Source organism: Misgurnus anguillicaudatus, chromosome 25 (assembly GCF_027580225.2).
Source record: "Misgurnus anguillicaudatus chromosome 25, ASM2758022v2, whole genome shotgun sequence".
Lineage (NCBI taxonomy): Eukaryota > Metazoa > Chordata > Actinopteri > Cypriniformes > Cobitidae > Misgurnus > Misgurnus anguillicaudatus.
Window position 1 is genome coordinate 15,198,000 of NC_073361.2, and position 20,064 is coordinate 15,218,063.

The following is a 20,064-nucleotide window of genomic DNA, read 5'->3' on the forward strand; positions in this document are numbered from 1 at the left end:
CGATTTTCAATTTACTGGTATTTGAGCCATTATTTAAAAGTCCCAATGAAATCAAAATTGACAATTCTTATTTTATTATATGTTTATTATAAACAATTCATCCATGTACTACTGTAAGTATTTTGTTATTCCCGTGCTCTCGTAAACCTCTCAAAATCTGTAAATTAAAAAAAATCTTGTGGCGTGATCATTTTCTAATGACGTCAACTAGATAGATGGCTTGGGTGGGAACATCCATTTACTCCGCCCCTCCAACTGTCAGTCTACTGCCAGTTCAATTTCCGAGTTAACTCGTCAATGTTGAATAAAAGCAGTTAACTCGTCAATGGGGGGAAGAGTTAAGTTACTCAACATTGCTCCAGAAATGTTGAATAAAAGCAACATCACACTCTCAATTCAACTATTGTATGACAGACTCTTACTTTGCTAAAATTGCTTTTTTGTACTTCATTAAAGAGTCTTTTATGATGCGTCTGTCAAAATCTTTGTGCTATGAAGAAAAGGCTCATTCACTTCTACAACAACTGTAACACTATGAATCATTTTATGACCTTGTTTTTGTTTTTATTCACGTTTTACACATGTTTCTATCCATGCAAAAATACCACTTCTTGTGTGTAGAAATGCAAGAGGAGCTTATAGGAGCATGTGGGTGTAACATCAAGTTCTCTGTGGATGGTGTTAGGAACACGCCAGACGTCCACATGTCACGGCCAGCACATCGCCCACTGAGCCCAAGGCCGTAGTCACGCTTGCCTCCACCACCACCCCCAACAACAACCAATTTCTCACATTACACACACATCTACATGCTACAGCCTATTGCGAATGAATACTACAAACGCCATTCAATGTACTTTTCCCAAGTTTCAAGTACACAGCAAGGTAAAGCAATATGTTTAAAATAAGGGCATAACTACAACCTGTGTTTAAAAAACAAATCAAGATAGGGATATCTAAATAAACATGTTAAAGTTCAGCAAGATACCAAAACACAATTCGGATCCAATTCGGTGTCACACCTCTTTCCATCAACGTCTGCCCAACATTCATTTCAGCATCTACACGCGACTCTCTCATCTCATCTCTTGCAGGCATCACTTTCTCTCGCAGGTCACTCGGCAGCATCAATAGACATCATCATAAACAGAAGCAATCGCAGCGGGAGCGCGGCGATGCAGCCACGTCGCCTCTCTCCGGTCCCCCCCAACAAGGTCATCTACCAACCAGTATTACAACAAAATGAAGGTTGAGGGGAAAATCTCCTGCTTTGAAGCAGAGTCCCTCTAAGAAAAGCGACGTGGGTTTTGTTTCCTCATACTAAATTTGACAAGAAGAATTTGTGAAAAAAAAAACACATTATAAGTTCTGTGGATTGCTTGGATGGTGAACTCACACACACACTTGCCTTCCTGCAACACCCTCATATACACACAAAACACACAAAAAGTCCCATCTCCTCAATCTTTGGTTTCAAAGGAAGCGTCTAAGGTAGAAGGACAGGGGGTTATGCATTAGTACTGGTCAGTGCTCAAAGAGACTTCATCATAAATAATAAAGGGGCTCTGAAGGACATCCAGACTCTGGTTACTGGCTATGCGCTGCGCCTCACATCACGGCAGACATACGAAAGATTGTCATTTCTCATCCGCCGATGACCACCCATACGATTAGCTGACGGCTTTAATTATCCCACCAGATGGAAGTATCATGCGGAATGATGGGGGCGAGGTTTGTTTATTTTGGAAATGTTTGCAGGGGAACTGGGTAGAGGTCTTGCTTCACTTTATTATCTGGAATATTAAAGGAAATAGGATAGGCCTACTGTTTCAAAAGGATGCGAATCAATTCCTTTTTAATTTATTTCTGGGCTTTTTTATTGAGAGCGAGAACAGACATGAAATAATAAGAAAGGGTGAGGCCACGAAAATGACCCAAACTTGGGTCGCATGAATATAATGTTGGGCACGCACATGCACAACGCACTAAGACACATCTCTAATATGAATTATTTCTTTAAAGAAAATGTAGATTAAAAACTTGATGTGACGTTTTTGGATGTGTCCTTTTAAATGTAAATGAGCTGATGAAATGCAAACACTGATTGCCATGATGGTGGATTGTCTGTCAATTACTTTTTTCTCTCTGAGCTAAACTGCAGTGCCGTTGTTGGATATGTTATCCATATATTATCCCCATCCGACATCATAAGGGGAGCCAAATTTCAATTACCTATTTTTTACATGCTTGCAGAGAATGGTTTACCTAAACTAAGTTACTGGGTTGATTTTTTTACATTTTATATGTCAGAAGCATAAATTATAGCACAATTTTCACGCTTTTACCGTGGGTTCACACCGTCCGCGTTTGAGGCGTCAAAATCGCTTCTGCCGCGTCTATAGTTTGCCGCTTGAACATTTTGAGTTTACTCGCTTCATTTGCGCGTGAAAGTCGCGCGTGAAATTCTAGTCATCGAGATATTCACGTGGAAATTCGCGTCATGGGAGGGGCTTCTGCGACTCCGCTCGCTTTCTGTAATTGTGTCACTACTAGAGCAAGCTCCTGATTGGTTAACATGGCTCGTTTTTACAACAAAGTTCAAATTTTTCAACTCGCGCATTTCCCACGGCAACGCTCAATTCACACTATTCGCGCGTGTAGTTTTAATTGATCAATCGTGTAATTGAGCGTTGCCGTGGGAAACACGCAAGTTGAAAAATTTGAACTTGGGCGGAAAAACTCGGAATCGCGTCTACCACGTCACACTAAACACCTCACATGGACTTTGAACATTGAAATCTCTCGCGCTTGACTTTTCTACTGCGGCTGCTCTGAACGCAGCATTAACTCTTTCCCCGCCATTGACGAGTTATCTCGTCAATCTGCAATACCGCTATTATCCACCAGGCGCTATTCCGCAACTTATAAAACCCGGAAGTATTGCCCTAGGGCAAACAGCTGTATGTCCGTGTATGTTTTAAAGATCTCTCTGCATCTGATCTCTATCAAAAGTCCTTCACAAAAATGGAATTATCTCAGCTTTTTGCTCAAAATTTGGTGTTTTTGATGAAACCTACACATATTTGAGAGGTGATAAATACAGAACACATGAAGGTAGGATGAAACGGATTTTTTTGTTTGAAAGCAGAGGGTCTGTTCTTTTAATTCATATATTGTATGTTCATATATTTAAAAAGGAGCATTTTCTGGAAGGCATTAAACTTTTGTGAAAATCATGAAAAATGCTGGCGGTGAAAGAGTTAAAGATATCTAGATTATATTTTTACATAATGTTCTTTACATTATGTAGGATGATTTTATGTAGATTTTCACCGACTGTGTCTATATTGCCTATAAAAATATTTATCTACTGTAAAAATGCTTTGCTACAAAGCAAAATTATAAAACCGCGATAGAAATACATTTGAATTGTACTGAATGTTATCATTTCACACTGGCTTCCAATCAGAGTTATCTGGAGTCAAGAGCTACCACTTTTTTCAACAATGATTTATTCGTTTTCTCCTTGTGAACATGAGTACCAGCATTTACAAGAGTTTTATAAACGTAGTCTAGTAAATACTGGAACTGATAAGATACATAATGCATAGAAGATAATAAAACAGTAAAATAGAGATAGAAGAAAAAGAGAGCGAAAAAGGGAGAAAAAAAAGGGTACAAATATTTTGAGAATAGAAGGCACATGTATCTAAATATAAATTAAGTGAGAACTATATACATGTTGTCAAAGATGACAAGAGTTGTCCACTTTTTAAATTAACTAATCTCTACAAAGTGTATCTTTCAGGGCAGGTTAAAGAAAGACTTAAAGCAAAACATTAAATACATTCACTTCAATCAGCGGATACTTGTGGAAAACCCCAAAATATCTTCAATAACAACCCTCTAATTCAATCGAGCATAAAATGCCTCCCTCCATTTTAAACTTGAGATGGAAGTGCCAATTAATTTCCCCTGTCCTCACTGACCCAACCAGCAGCATGTTTCTAAAACAAAAGTGGACCCTGTACGGCTCCTGCATCCCCCCTGCTTCAATGGCATCTTATCTGTAGCCGCTGGCGGTACAGACGCATTAGCGAGTGGATTACACATGCTTGGTAGGCATGCATTAGGGAGATGGGGGCAGATCCCAGCTCAAAGCAGCCAACTAAAGGCCTCAGACTGCCCTATAATGAGATCTAACTCCTGAGGAGAGGCACTCGGGGCCTATTTAAAGAGAGCCGGCCTCATTTAAAAGACTGTGTCTGTGTCGCTTTATTACTTAACCTGCGCAAGGCGCATCAAGGCCCTCTTTGCATTAGCGCCAACCCCCCCTCTTTATTTTCGGTTAAGCTGATTACACAAACATAATGTGTGTGAGGTTTTTATTTGGGGCCCTCGGAGGGGGTGTAGGAGCCGGATGTGTATGTGAGCGTATTTGTGTGCAGGTTAGGCTGAAAAGATGACTTCTGTAAGACAACAAGCTAGAATGGTAATGGGTCATTAAATGAATAGTTCACCTATTTTCTCATTAGTAGTCACCCTCATGACATCTTAGATGACTTATGCAGTATATGACTTCCTTTCTTTAGTTGAACACAAAAATAAATTTATTTTAAAATGTCTTAACATGGCAAAGCTCTAAAACGCACACACATCTATTTGTTAAAGTAATGCAAATGACTTCAGTGGGGTTAATATATGTTGTTTTACAAAAATCTAGATCTGTCTAGTGCTTTTTCATAGCATACAGTACGTCTTCTGTTGTTGCCCTAAAAACATGACTATATGGAAAGCATTCCACTTGAATGGTACGTTCTCCTACAGAACAGTGTCTCTGCTGTCCACAACAGCTACATTTTCTTCTCAAACTCCCCCTCAATTACACAAATCAATAAGCGTTTCTTTTATCTTTTCGTGCCTTTTTTCTACCCCTTCTCTATGCTGAAGGTGACCCCTGGGCTGGAAAGCGTCCTCCATTTCGGCAGAATCGGCGTAAGTGCTGGCCATTTGGCGTGGACGTTAAGTGTATGAAAAGAGTGGCCCTGTCTCTCTATGGTCCTCTCCTCCTGACAGGCTGATGATAGAAGCGTCACATCCCGGGCCCGCATAAAATTCGAACTGACAAGAGACGAGGCTTTGGTGGCTGAATATAATGCCGGATTGTGCCTCAGAGTGTCTTATTATCTTGTCTTGGGATGCTGGCGAGGAGGCGGGTCTCTTCGAAAAGAGTAGACAGCCACTGTACACACACACAGGCGCACAACCCATCTCCTATTCTGTGAAAAACTGAGTTTGGCCTCCTAACCACTGCTTTTGCCGCTAATGTACCTGACAATAAATAGGACGGGGTTGCAGGGGATGTTTGTGCGTTATAGATGGAGTGAAATGCAGAGAAATGAGCTTTTTAAAAGGCGGTGGAGGTCGAAAAGCATCGTAAGTTGAAAGTGAGGAGGAGAAGGGGAGAAATGAGGGAGAGAGATGTTATTTCTGTAGTCATCGGCTTTGCTTTGGCCTTACAGTTAGTCACGGTTCTGTTCAGAAGGATGCAAGAAAAGATTTAAAGCACATAAACACATACCGTATGACCAGATTTACTAAACAGCAGTTTTTTTGTGAAAAACACATGCGCTATACCAGTGGTTCTCAAACTTTTTCAGCGTGCGGCCCCCTTTGTGTTTGGTGTGTACGCAGCATTAGACATGAATGAGATTAAAAGGAGAGCAAATGGAAATGTTTGCTTAAGTCTCCTGCAAAAAAAGACTCTGAAATCTCAGAAATGTCTTCATTAGAGTTTCAGCAAAGATCTCGACCATGTCACAAACTGAGCTCAAATTCACACTTTACAATCAGGTTAATTAGTTAACATTAGTTAACTACATTAGTTAACATGAACTAATAATGAACTGCACTTATGCATTTATTAATCTTTGTTAATGTTAATTTCAACAATTACTAATACTTTATTAAAATCTTGTTAACGTTACTTAATGCACTGTGAACTTACATAAACAAACAATTAAAGCTTTTTTCTATTAACTAACATTAACAAAGATGTATAAATACTGTAACAAATGTATTGCTCATGGTTTGTTCATGTTAGGTAATACATTAACTAATATTAACTAATTAATTATTAACAAATTGCCAATATTCAAAAGTCAATATTATAATAGCAGAATTCAATTCAAGACTTCAATATGACGTCCAGATAATAATATGATATATATACGATATAATTGATAATATAATCTACATTTTTTTTAAAAGTTTAATTTCATTTATTTACTCTAATTTAACAATTCTTTTGTGATCATGACAGACATAAAGTAGGCCTACATCTAGATATATGTTGTAGATGAGCGTACAGATACACTGCCTGAAAAAAAAATGTCAAAAATAGTCTCTAGCTGACACTGGAGCAGAAAGTACACCTTTGCACCTTTTAGGGGCAGTTTCCCACTTCCCAGACAGGGCTTAAGTCTAGTCCAAGACTAAATCCTTGTTTGAGCTTTCCTAACTGAAAACAGCTTGCACTGATATATCTTAAAATATATCAGTGCCATTATTTTTTGTCTTAAAGGATTAGTCCGTTTTCTTAAAAAAAATCCAGATAATTTACTCATCACCATGTCATCCGAGGTGTTGATGTCTTTCTTTGTTCGGTCGAGGAGAAATTGTGTTTTTTTGGGGAAAACATTCCGGGATTTTTCTCATTTTAATGGACTTTAATGGACCCCAACACTTAACAGTTTTAATGCAGTTTAAAATTGCAGTTTTAAAGGAATCTCAAACAAGGAATAAGTGTCTTATCTAGCAAAACGATTGTCATTTTTGGCAAGAAAAATAAAAAATATGCACTTTTAAACCACAACTTCTTGTCTATCTCCGGTCATGTGACGCCCTAGCGCGACCTCACGTAATACGTCATCACGTCAAGAGGTCACAGATGACATATCGAAACTACGCCCTAATTGTATACAAGTGTTGAGAAAGAGGACCGTTCCGACGTTGTTGTGTCGAATGATACTAATTAATGTCTTTGTGTCAGTTTATTGTTGAAAATGGTCCACAAATGTGTGTTTCATATATGTAACACGTGACCTTTCCACGTCATTACGCAATTATGTGAGGTCGTGCTGGCGCTTCACAGGACCGGAGATAGACAAGAAGTTGTGGTTTAAAATTGCATATTTTTTATTTTTCTTGCCAAAAATGACAATCGTTTCGCTAGATAAGACCCTTATGCCTCATTTGAGATCATTTAGATTCCTTTAAAACTGTAATTTTAAACTGCTTAAGTGTTGGGGTCCATTAAAGTCTATTTAAATGAGAAAAATCCTGGAATGTTTTCCTCAAAAAACATAATTTCTTCTCGACTGAACAAAGAAAGACATCAACATTTTGCATGACATGGTGGTGAGTAAATTATCTGGATTTTTTAAAGAAAATGGACTAATCCTTTAAGATGCACACCAGTAATGCTTTTTGTAAGGGTTGTTTGTAAAATCTACCTAAATGTCTAAATAAAGCTAATGCCTAGTCCTGGTTTAATCTAAACCCATGTCTGGGGAAACTGCCCCATAATGTTCATATTAGTACCTCAAAGTTACATACTGTATTGGTACCAAATGTATACATATCTGTACATAAATGGTACATATTAGGACCCACTACATCTTGGGACCGTTTTTGAGCATTTTTTCTGACAGTGTACAGTAAAGCAAGATAGACTTTCGCAGCGCACCGCTCAGTGCCGACTAACAAGATACAAGATCAGGGTTCACGAGAACAACTATGTTTTGTTTGTAAAGGAGTTTGAATGACCACCTAATTTGCATTATATCTTTAGAAACAGATTTTAAAAAATCATGTTTGTAAATGTCCCTGTTTCTTGACTCTTGTGACGTCCTGAGCAATTACAAACTTATCAGCTACTTTTATCATAAAGCAGGCACAATGAATCAGTCAAGGATTTTCAAGCTTTTAGTGCATAACCATTTCACTGTATGTGTTGAGATGAATAAAGAGGCATTTAGCACAAGTACTACAGCACGGTGTGAATACCAGACAATGTTTAAATTAAAAATATATACATCTTTCTAAAGAAATAAAAGCGATTTCACACTATTCTTCGCTCTGTAAAAAACATGTTCTGGAATACTCTTTTAATAACTGCACCTCAGGGTTAATTCACAAGTAATTCAGTTGCATTCAGTTTAAAACCTAGACTCCAATGCGAATAAAGGTACAGTTCAATCATCTTCACATTTTCCTATCTCTCCATCTCGCTTTCTTAGCAAGCTTTTGCGAAGTTAACATCTTACCTAAGCGCTGACAAAAACCCACATAGTGCTCTGTCCAAGCCACATAAAGTGCGGCTCATCATATTCTTCATCTTCTCTCTCCAAGGCCCTTCACACTCCTGCAGAACGGCACCCCCCAATGGGAGCTTTTCAACTTTTCAAAGCAAATGTCAAGGTCGGCCTTTTGTTGGCCATCACGCGTCTGCGTTTGTGCGGAAATTAGACCGTGCATTTGTCCATAGGTGTATGAGTGATTCCTTGATCTGGGCTTTTGTGCTGAAACATATTGAAAAACATCTCAAATGTTCTTGTTATCTCCTACACATCAGTCTACAAAAAAATCAAGGATGAAAAGGAGCCTTTTAATTTTTCGCATCTTCTCAATCTGATCTTTTCAAACCCTGAATCGCCCAGTGAATTTCTATACAGCCATATCAATTTGTAGCATCAATTGATCTGCCAGACATATATGTATTGTACTTCAATGACCTTTAAATGTACAGAACCTCTTTTGAAAGCATCAGAGCACGATTTATTAAAATCATCATAACTTTAATAAAAACCGTGCTGTAGTGATTGACTCTTGAATGTTTAGTATTTTTTTAGATTCAAACTATCCAGCTTATAAATGCAAATAATGTAAATGCACCAACTGGTGGCTGACATCATGTCAAGTCGGTGCCTTTATTGTTACTGATATTGTATTATTACAGGTACGATATATTTCGCATAATGTCGTATTTTGCGATAACGCTGCATTGTGACATTGCATGCATGTATTCCTTTTTCCTTTTTAAACAGCACTAAAAAAATTGATATTTTAAAACTTGGAGCAATGACATTGAAAAGAAATTAAAACCAAAGTACTGAAAGAGCATCAGATATCACAATCAGCCCATAATGCACATCCACATTTCTTATTCACTCCTTCCAGTTTTTTGACATCTTTTCCTTCATTTTCTATTCTGTCTGTTACCACAGTACAATGACCTCACAGACATTTCACTGATGGGCAACTGTGCCCAAGGACATATTCAGCCGTGCCCGTCTGCCCCGAGTGGCCCTTTGGCACTGCCCACGGGCCCCGGTCTGTTCCACCTCTCGTGGGCCGAGAATAGGAGACATTTTCAAAATAAATTTAAAGCACATGCAAAGTAAAATTAAAGCGTATTTTTTTGTATTTATTTATTTTATAAAAAGAAAAGAAAAACGTCCTTACATCAAAACGCACATGCGAGCGTGTGGGTGTTTGTGTAAGCGCTTACAAAAAGCGAGCTTTTACAAAAAGAATCGTTTGACAGACAATGAGCTGTAAAGCCGAGCATAAAGACAAAAAGCAACAAGCAAACAAAAGCAGGTTTGATGCTTATTAAAGAAAATTGTAACGCTGGCATTATTAAACAGTAACTGGGCTTTTCTTGCCCTGGGATGTTCTAAAAAATTCATCAGACTGACAGCGGGAACCTCAAGACTGATCAGGCACTGACAGAGAGGTTCGGACGGGGATCAGACACAACCCCTCCGCCCCATCGACACCCCCCAACCCGACTCCCAAAATCAAATCAGCAAAAAAGGCTCGGCCGTTGTGACACACACACAGTCACCATGATCTACAGTACACCTCGCATCCCCGCAGTCCGGCTCTCAAATCCATTCTCTCCAAAAATTCAAAAATTCAGTCTGCACCTCGCACAGATGCACACATATGCGCAAACTCTTGTTATGTACGTTTGATGCACATAAGGGGGTGGCTGACGTTTGATGTATAATTCATCTCAAAACACCAATACTCTTTATTCTGTTCTTTTAATGTCTAATGTAACATAGCTCCAGTCATGGACAGTAATGATTGAATACCTGAGCCACTTCATCAAAAGCAAATATGTTATAAATGTGAATCACTTCATAATTCATTTGCTATGAGTATGACCTCAGAGGCTGCTTAGATATAATAGTATAAGCCTGGCATCAGTTTTGTATTATCCGTCACGTAATAAAATTTTACATTTTAAATGTTATATTATATTAATTGCAATAATCAGTAAATGTATGGTAATAAATGATATCGTTACAAACAAATTATTCTAGTAAATTATATACTATGTGCTATTAAAATATTCATTATATAGTTTACAGTACCTTCATACTACTCCCCTTAATAAAGCATTTTTATTTGTGGATATAAAATGATATCAAATGTGGAAATTATAATAAGGTAAATGGCAGGTGTATAAATATATGATCACTAATGTCAAACACAGAGCAGAGCTCATCACAGGCATCATTCAGTCCAACTATGAACACAGAGAAAATGAGAGACAGTCACAGGTACTGAATATCAAACCTGAAGACTAGAATCAAACAATGAACGGCTGGCTTTACACCGTAGCTGACACAATGAGCTTTAGAAATATATAAATGTGATAAATTACAGCGAATTACGGTATGAATTCAAGTGTCACCAGCATACATTCCAGAAATGTTTCTGAACCGCTGAAGTGTTTTAAAGGGGTCAATTATACGACAGGAAGTTCAGACAACACTTCAATTCAATAAAAAAGTCATTTTAGCGTATCTTAGTGTGCACATGCTCTTTAAATTTGATTTGTGATGCTTTCTTTGAGAACGTTTTAACATAATTTGCATAGCTGTGTGTTTTGTTATTAATTGCACATAAAAAGTGTGCAGGTTAAATAGAGTAGTTGTGCTGGATTCAGTATTATGCGCATGAATACAATATATAAGCACATCATCGAAAAGTATTTCTTCATGAGGAAGATTATAGATTAAGTTATGAATCTCTTTTTCTGTGCGTCAACTTTAGGTTAGTATTTTCTTATGAAAAAATAAATGGATGTTACGAGTGTCTGAACGCAGAGATTTGATCTGAGAAAATAACAGGTTGATTCTGAAGTTTGTTTTATGCATCCTCACCAATCAAAGTGAAAAACGCAATGTGCAATCTGTTCGAAAGGAGCCAGCGGCAAGGTTATACGAGTCTTAAAGTCTATCATTAACTTAAATTTGACATCCACAGCAAATAGTCAGTCAATGCAGTGCGAATCCAAAGGGCTGCAAACTTACACTGCTGTGTTAATGTATATGAAAAGGCTTTTCTGTTCTGTCCTGTCAGACACATTTTAACAAGACAGAATATTAAAAAATTTAATTTAAAAAAAATTATGTTACTTAAATTCAGCATTTAAAGAGTATTAATACATCTTGTGTTATATAATACATGTACAATTAAAAAAGCACTTTGAAAATACTTTTTATAAAATTTCCAATTAGCATATTAATAATTTTTAAGAAAGCATTTGAAAGCTAAATATTTTAATTTATTATTTATTATAATAATTTACTATTCATATTCAAAGGATAATAATAATAATTAATTGTAAGGAATTAAAAATATTGTTAAACTTGCAAAATAGACAAGCTCAGGCCTCTTTTTTAATAAAGTCCATGTAAAAACTATATCCCGCTCTTCATCAACAACATACAATTCAGTCTGCTCACATGCGAAGACCTCATGAGGTAGAAAAGCTCTTCACACAACAATCACATTTCTCTCCCTCAGGCCTCTTCACTTTCTCTCATTTTATCTTCAGCCTAAGCCAAGGAGATCTCAAATGTGAAGAAATGTCACCCCGTATGACAGATGAGTGTGTGTGTGCATTATATGTCTCCTGTTGCCTGTTTGCCCCAGATTCTGTCACATTTTTCTGCTTTATGAACACCAACAAAAAACTGGTCCCCAAATACTGCATGGCTGCACCCCACCAGGGTTACAATTCCAGCGGTAGATTTCATTATGACGGCGTTATAGTGCATAAGGCGTGTACATCCGAAATGCATTATGAAATGAAAATGTTACCATGTACACATATGTACCAACTTAAATAGTAACTTTAGTTTGGACTGGAATCTGTTAAAGTGATCCAAACTGTACAGAAATCACTATTATGGTAAACTTAAATCTTATGTCTGCCAACATATTTAAATAAAATAATAAATACGAGCACCATTCGAGTGTCCTTGCTGCAAGAAACGAAACCTCCAACTCTACCTGAACACAACTTTCACCTGCTTTCTTTCAGTACTTTCTACCACAACATCTCTTTAACTCACAAACGCAAATAAATACACACATGCCATGCACGACCCTAATAATGAGGAAGATGAAGGCAGGACTCACCATACATCTTCTCCTCTGAGTCGGTGTCAGCTGAGAGCAGCAAGGGCTCATCGTTGAGCTCGCTGTCCGGGCTGGCCGGCTTGTCGTCGTCCCGCAGCTCGCAGGCGTCCATATCGGCACGCAGGGGGAGCAACGGTTTGCTCAGCTGCCCTGTGATCATCGGATCCTGGAGGTGAGCAGAAGGAGGAGATTGGGAAGGGAGAAAAGGCAAAAGAAGTGATGTTAGCTTTAGTGCACGCGGGGTCTCTCAATCACGCTTTATGGGTCTCACGCACACACATGCTTCCCTCTCTCTCTCTCTGCTTTCTGAAACTCACCACCTCTTTTAACACTCTCTGACTCTCTCGCTCGATCTCTCTCTCTTCTTTACCGATTATACTTGTTCTCTTGCTGGTGTTTAAGGGCTCTCATGGACTGAACACATTTTACTAATTTAGTTTAAAGATGCTTCAGTTGTCCAATGACTCACTCACATGAGTATCACCCAACAACTATTAATATTAGAGTAGTGTTTTGAATGTGCCACATTAGCTGTGCAAAATGTCTATATTTTTTATAAATAGGAAAGCATGTTTGCATTTAACATAAACAGATTATGTTATAGGTTGACATCCTGTAGCATATAAGAGAAAAAATCAACTTCTTCATTCGGTATTTCATATCTACTCAATATTAACTACAATACTTTCATCCGATCAGATCTTTTTATCCAAAACGCATGAGAACATAAGGTGCATTTTATGCTTTAAAACAACAAAATTTACAACAGATTTCACATCAAACAGGTTCGTCAGCGCCCAAAAGTTACATCTGAGTTGTAATTTTATGCAAATGTAATGTAAATTATGTTTTTATAAGTAAATAAGTTTGGTAACAACAATGACAACAAACTTACCAGAGAGATGATTCCAGACTACAGAGAAAAAAAATTCTGAAAGTTTATGCTCCAAAAATCTTACTTAGCCGAAATCCACGTAAAGAGAGAGAGAGAGAGCAGTTACAGCATACCAGATTCTGATTTGAGATCAGTCAGTGCATGCTTGTCACAAAGCCCCAAAAACAGTGTGGATATGGGAGATACATCAAGTGAGCGCTGATGGTGCAAGCCTGGGATTGCCTCTGGAGACTTGCTCGAGATGTCACCTCCTCTCTCTCTCTCTCTGTCTCTCTCTCTCTCTCTCTCTCTCTCTCTCTCTCGCAAAGTACCTCCCCCCAACGTTTCTAATGGTTAGGCACACAAACAAATGTGTAGACTTAGGCAAGTCTGCTTTCATTTTTTTACTGTACTGCATTAGAGTATTTTCTGGCCAAATGAGTTTGAGATGAGGGTCAAGCCAAACAACGAGATGAAATCAAGTGGAGTAGTAGATTTCGACCATCGTTACAGGTTCAGCCCCCACCACCCCTTAATTCTGGCCCACCCTTTCCTGGTCGATAAATGGGAGCCCGGAGGGGCTCTGTTAATGCCCTCATCAGATAAAGTGCATGAGAGTTTGATATGGCACATGATTATCTATGAAAATGTTAATCAATAGGAATAGTTTAAGCTGTCATTCTCAGAGCGGGGCCTGGTTGGTCAATACTCATATGCTTTGTGACAATGTCTCTTGTAATCGCTTCACTGGACTTTTTTCACTGTGGTGCACTTGTGCAACTCAACAATGCATCACAATGCACCCCTTTCTTAGCTTAAAGAGGAAAACGCCTTTCCCTTAACACAGACTCTTTCACTCTGCATTCATTTTAGGCAAAACCACCTCAAAGACCCCCCCATCCATCTATCCCTCCCTTCTTCGGTTTCTTTTCTCCCCTTTGAGTTGCCTGATAGGTCCAGTGGAGGGCAAAATTAATACCTAATTGAATTGTGAAGTCATCAAAATAATCAATACTTTTTTATTATTTATTCTTTACAGTCTGTTGACTGAAGGAGAGCTGAGGGAGAGCGAGAGAGAGAGAGAGAGGACGCAATACAATGTCATTTTCACCACAGGCTGCCTGAGAAAAGAGAACACAATAAAACAGAGGGAAAAATTACTAGAATAGGAATGAAGAAAAGAGAATGGGAATTTCTTCCACAACAAGTTAAAACTAGACTTTTTGTGGAGAAAATTTCAGTGTTGCTTAACCGTGTAAAACTCACCGGCATGATTCGTGACTCGTGTTTGGTGTATTTGATAGAGGACTGCTTTGTGGTCGCTATGGCGTTCCTGTAGCAACTCATGACATTCCTTTCATATCATATATAGCACAAACAAGAGCGGACAAGCTGTTTGCCGAAATTAAGTAGGGTCATCCTGATTAATGATGCCTTTATTCCACGAGGATGTTAAATACTTTATTCTGATTGGCTGAGAAATGTTCCACGGGTACATATTATTTTTTGATAAATGCACACTTGACCTTTCAAATGTCTTAAAATAACCACCAGAGCAATGTTTTAGCAATGTCTGTGGTAACAGTGGTATAAACGGAATAAAGGAATAAATGACTCTGATCCTTTGAACATAAAGGGAATAATTGACGACGGGCCGTTGAATTATACAAAAATAATGCACTCCCAAGGTGGTAATGCGACACGAGGTTAGGTGTACGGTTTATAGAAAAATAATTAACACCCATGGAACATTTCTCAGCCAATCAGAATAAAGCATTTAATAAACCCATGGCATAAGTAAGAATTAATTGACAAAAGGCCACTGAATTATTTTTAAATAATGCACACCCAATGCACCATGGGTGTGAATTATTTTCAAATTATACTACGATTCCGTTGAATGCTTGAATCTGATTGGCTGGTGACATTCTGAGGTGTGCAATTATTTTCTGGGAAACGCACGGCGAATGTAGTTCCAGGCAGCTCTCTTGACCGCATTACAGATCCATATCACTTCGCATAGTTAACTGTAATAACGGACTAACAAAAACAACATGACAGACGTGTTTCCAAGGCAATAACAGCGCTGTTTAGAGACTCACAGAGACAGCCTCGTTCACACATCTCTCTCTCTCTCACCCTCTCTTTCTTTCTTTCTTACTCTGTATCTCTGTGTCTCTCGCTCTCTTTCTAATACCTTCATTAATAACTGCTTTAGGATGCTATCAACAGCTCAAGCCTCCATTGCCAGCTTTAAAATGATGTTTTGGAACAACCAAAAGAGCCGTTTGATGAGACACAGAAGAAATACTCCTACTCACAGTAGCAATTTAAGTACAAAAAACGGAAAAATCCCTTTAAATATATCATGTAATCGATGTCTTAAGGTGTGGTTACCGTAGTATAAGCAGAATAATTTGACTCTGTTGAATTTTTGAAAAATAATGCACACCAGAGGTGTAACGGGTGTTATGCTGCGTTCAGACTAGCCGCTGTAGAGGTGTCAAGAGTGAGTGATTTCAATGTTAAGTCAATGTAAACACACGTTGACCCACGTCTGAAGGTCTCGCAGCACAAATGAGGCGTTTAGCGCTGCGCGGTAGACGCTATTGCGCCTCATTCGCGCGTTTAGTCGCAAGTTGAAAATTTTCGTCTAGTCATGAGTTGATTGGTTAATGCGCCGCGTTAACCAATCAGGAGCTTGCTCTAGTAGTGACATGATTACAGGAAGCAAGCGGACTCCCAAGAAGCCCATTCCATGACACGAATTTCTGCGTGAATGCTCGATGACTAGAATTTCACGCGCGAATGAAGCGAGTAAACTAGTTAAAGCAGCAAACTAGACGCCTAAATTTGACGCCTCAAATGCGGCTGGTGTGAACCCAAGGTAACAAGCAAAAAATTATTCCTTACATAGCATTCACCACTAACTTGTCCAACAGAAAGAATTCATTTGTAGGTTTTTGTCCAATATTGCTGGTGACTTTTGAAAAAAAAAACGAATACTGCTTTGTAGCACTTCTCTGTTCTGAATAAATAAAACTATCATAATACAAGACATGCAAGTTCAAAATGACTCTCAAAGGCCCCCTCTTTCTCACTCGCTCACTCTTTCTCTCTCACAGTTAATTACACTAATGAAACAGAGGCTCCCAGGGCACTTCTTCATGCCAAAGAGCATATGTGAAGGGACCTGGGGAGTGTGTGCATGTGTCAATGTGAGTGTATGTGTGTGCGTTAGAGATCGCCTTACTCCCTCTCGGTCACACCGGAGGAGAAACAAGAAAAAGCACTCGAGCACTGACCCCTTATCCCTCCTTTTCTGCTATTCTGAGGGTCATTTCGGACCTTTTCTCTCATAAGATATCCATGCTAATTGCTAATGGCTGTAGCTGCCGGGGTCTCTGCTGTCCCCCGAGGCCACAAAAATGGTCTAAAGGGCCCTAAATAGCCTCCTGATGACACATGCCATTTTCAATGTTGATTAATCTTTCATCTTCGTTTTTCACATTTTCATCTTTAGATTATCCACTTATATATCTTTTTATGTTCTTTTGGTATACGTAAGAATACATTATTTTTTACAGAAAATAGTTTGTAAATAGATAACATGTAAATACTATAAAACTATGCAATAGTACAAAATCTGTCACTGGGGCGGTACTCTTTTTTAAAAAGTACCTATTAGAAGGTACTTATTGGAAGCTTTTAAAGTGTACCATACAAGTGACAGCTTGTGCACCTTTTTTTCTGACAGTGTTAACGTATAGTGCAATAAAAGTGACAAATAATCATACAAGATATCATCATGAATTATCAGTACAACTAAGTTGTCACTGTAAATCACTAGTTACTGATTTTTGAAAGCGTGGGCAGAAACTTATCAAAAAAATATTTTTATTTCAAGAAAAATTGATGCACAGATGATTTTATAGTGCGTTCACCCAAACAACAGCCGGACTAGGAGTAATGCTGCACAGACGAATCTACTTAATTGACTGGGATCAGACGACAGTGAGAAAATGTGTCATAGCTTATCAAACACGAGTGCTGGATACCGCTCTGATGTTTCAGACACTATCAGACCCCCCTCAGATAAATATAAAGGCCCATCGATTGTTTAGTAGAGTTAGTGGACATGCTATTTTTTGTTTGTTCTTTTTTTATCTCGGTACATCAATTTCAGAGCTGACCTTATGGTGCATCAAAGCCTACAGGAGCTAATCTGATCGAAGTACAGACAGACGGGGTTCAAAACAGAAGGGGTGAAAGAGAAAAAGAGAGAGTTGGAAAATAAAGGTGGAATGTACTGTAAAAATGAGGGGTGTTTATGAGGAAACACGATACTCACTATCTATTCAAAAGTCATCAGCATGCTGTCTTGGTCAGTCACTGCTGTCTGGATTCTTATTGGCTGCTGGGCAGGGCAGGTGACACTGACAAATAGTTTTTAATACCTTGCATTTCAGCATCTTCTGCCTAGCATACGTGGACAACAGATATCAGAGTGTATTAATACACACAGACACACAGTTACATGCACATTGACTCCAGTAAATAACTCATACTTAGACCAAATCCCATATCAAGGCAAAATATCAGACATAAAGAACTTTTTTTATTTTTGTACACATGTAAACAGCTAAGTCAGGTACACAAACATTTTATTATTTGGTTTTTTTTACATTATTTGCACATTTCTGAACAGGGGTGTCATGCACCATTTTTTTAAGGGGGCACAGTGTGCACAGCTCATGGAAATTTGTGCATATACAGACAACAAACGAAATATTATAGAGCTTTCAGTCTTTTCCATGGCACTTACATTTCTAACAATCTGAACACCCCTGTTTTCATGCAAAAACCTCCAAAATAAAAGTGATGACTAACTTTCATATCAAATACTATTCAATCGGAATAATGACATAGCCTATTATTGGTATCATATTTACATCTGAAACATCTTTATTTAAATAAGCTATAGCCACGTCATTGATTTTAATGTTTAATAATGATTTTTAAAATTAAAATTATTAGAGGAACGCATTATCACATTTTACCTCATATGTGAACACGTGTGATTCCGCGCCCCCGTGAACTCTGGCGAACTAACTGCACATTGCCATACTGGGGTTTGGAAATGTTGTGAGCTTTTCTTACACGTTTTAATTCCTCAGATAGCAAAATGCAACAGCAAAGAACCCGTGAGCGCGCTCAGACTGATGATGACGTCTGCGGCTGCGCTGACTGCAGCGCCTTGCCAGATAAAGTAATGTAACATGATCGAAACGGCGAAAACCTCCGAAAAGTGACAAGGATGCAGCACATAATTGATAATATTGTGCATATTAAACAGATTAACGGTCAAATAATGGACGCTTCTTTGATTTTGAGGTTGCATGCAAAATCCATTTGGCTAAAAAAAACCAAGGGGACACGTGCCCCCTCTCCCCTTTCTGAATATCATTTAATAAACGTTTTGCTGTTATTCTAAACCAGACAATATAAGTAACATTAAGTGACATGAAGCTTAATGACAGAAAATAAGAAATAAAGTCAAGCTTACACTTGATCACATGTGTTGCTGAATCCTTAGAGCTTAGCAACGCGAACAGATTTTATTCACAGAAAACAGATTCTGACAAAAAATATGACTGAATAGTCGCTTTGTAATAAAGTGTCACCTAAATGCATAAATGTAAATGCAGTGTATGTGTTTGGTCTGGCATCACGATGTCCTGAACATCTGCCGAGCCACAAAAAAGTTACTATTTTTTTGCGTCTGTTTAATTAGGCTACTATGGTAACACGATTGGTCAATTTTTAGCGCCATCTAAAGTTTGGTTTAATAAACATCCGCCGATGACTCACCCAAAAACTTTAGCCTATTGTAATAATAATAAAAATATATATATTTTGCAGAATTTTGCATTCACGGGTTTACCTGCTGCCCATCCAAAAAAAGTACAATATGACAGAAAACAAAAAACAAATTATAATTTTCTTTTGACAGAAATGAAAGAAGATCGCTTCAGCCTTTCTTCACGTAGGCCTATCCTATAACAGGATGTTACGTCACAACGTGACTAATAAGTACCAATCAAACCAAATACTGTGTGAATGATCCTATGGAAAAATATATGGATGTTGACAACTCTTGCTCATTTTGTGGAAATGAAGAAGAAACACTGACCCATTTATTTTTTCATTGTGACAAAACTCAAAATTTTGGGAAAAATGTATATTCTCATATAAGTAAACACCTTGATTCTTCCAAATCCTTTCAGTTAAAAGAAATAATTTGCTACTATGAAGGCATATCTAATATTCCAATTGATTACATTGTTTTTTTTATTTTATTTGGAAAATGTTTTATTCACAAACAAAAATTCTCTAAATCACAGCTTAACTTTCCACATTTCCTAATCGAAATTGAAACTTTTCTAAAATCCCTTAAATTTGTTAAAAACAAGAAAAATGAAAGATTTTGAAATATTATGATGACTATTTCTGTATTACCACTGATTCATAATGTTTTCCTATGTTAACCTGTAAATTTTTTATATTTTGTATTTATTAGATTTTTTTGTTTGTTTGTTTGTTTTATTGTACTAATTTATCTTTCTGTTATCGTATTTTATTTGTGAAACTTTACATAATTTGTACGTTTTCATTCCTGTAGAGGT

The 20,064-nt window shown here is 37.8% G+C and overlaps 1 protein-coding gene across 5 annotated transcripts in view; it reads right to left on the minus strand.

The window, feature by feature from the left end:
* Nucleotides 1-19,463, minus strand: part of pou6f2 (POU class 6 homeobox 2) — a 142,199-nt gene extending 122,736 nt beyond the window's left edge. For 3 of the 5 annotated variants that reach the window (XM_073863807.1, XM_073863808.1, XM_073863804.1), the window contains exons 1-3: nt 18,439-18,535; nt 17,730-17,857; nt 12,505-14,499 (exon numbers count right to left, since the gene is read on the minus strand). In XM_073863807.1, coding sequence (XP_073719908.1) covers nt 12,505-12,664 — 160 coding nt within the window. In that variant the 5' untranslated portion in view covers nt 12,665-14,499; nt 17,730-17,857; nt 18,439-18,535. Of the gene's footprint in view, nt 1-12,504; nt 14,500-17,729; nt 17,858-18,438; nt 18,536-19,322 lie in introns of those variants that run through there. The other 2 variants (XM_073863805.1, XM_073863806.1) reach the window with 2 other exon arrangements.
* Between the last annotated feature and the right edge of the window lie 601 nt (nt 19,464-20,064).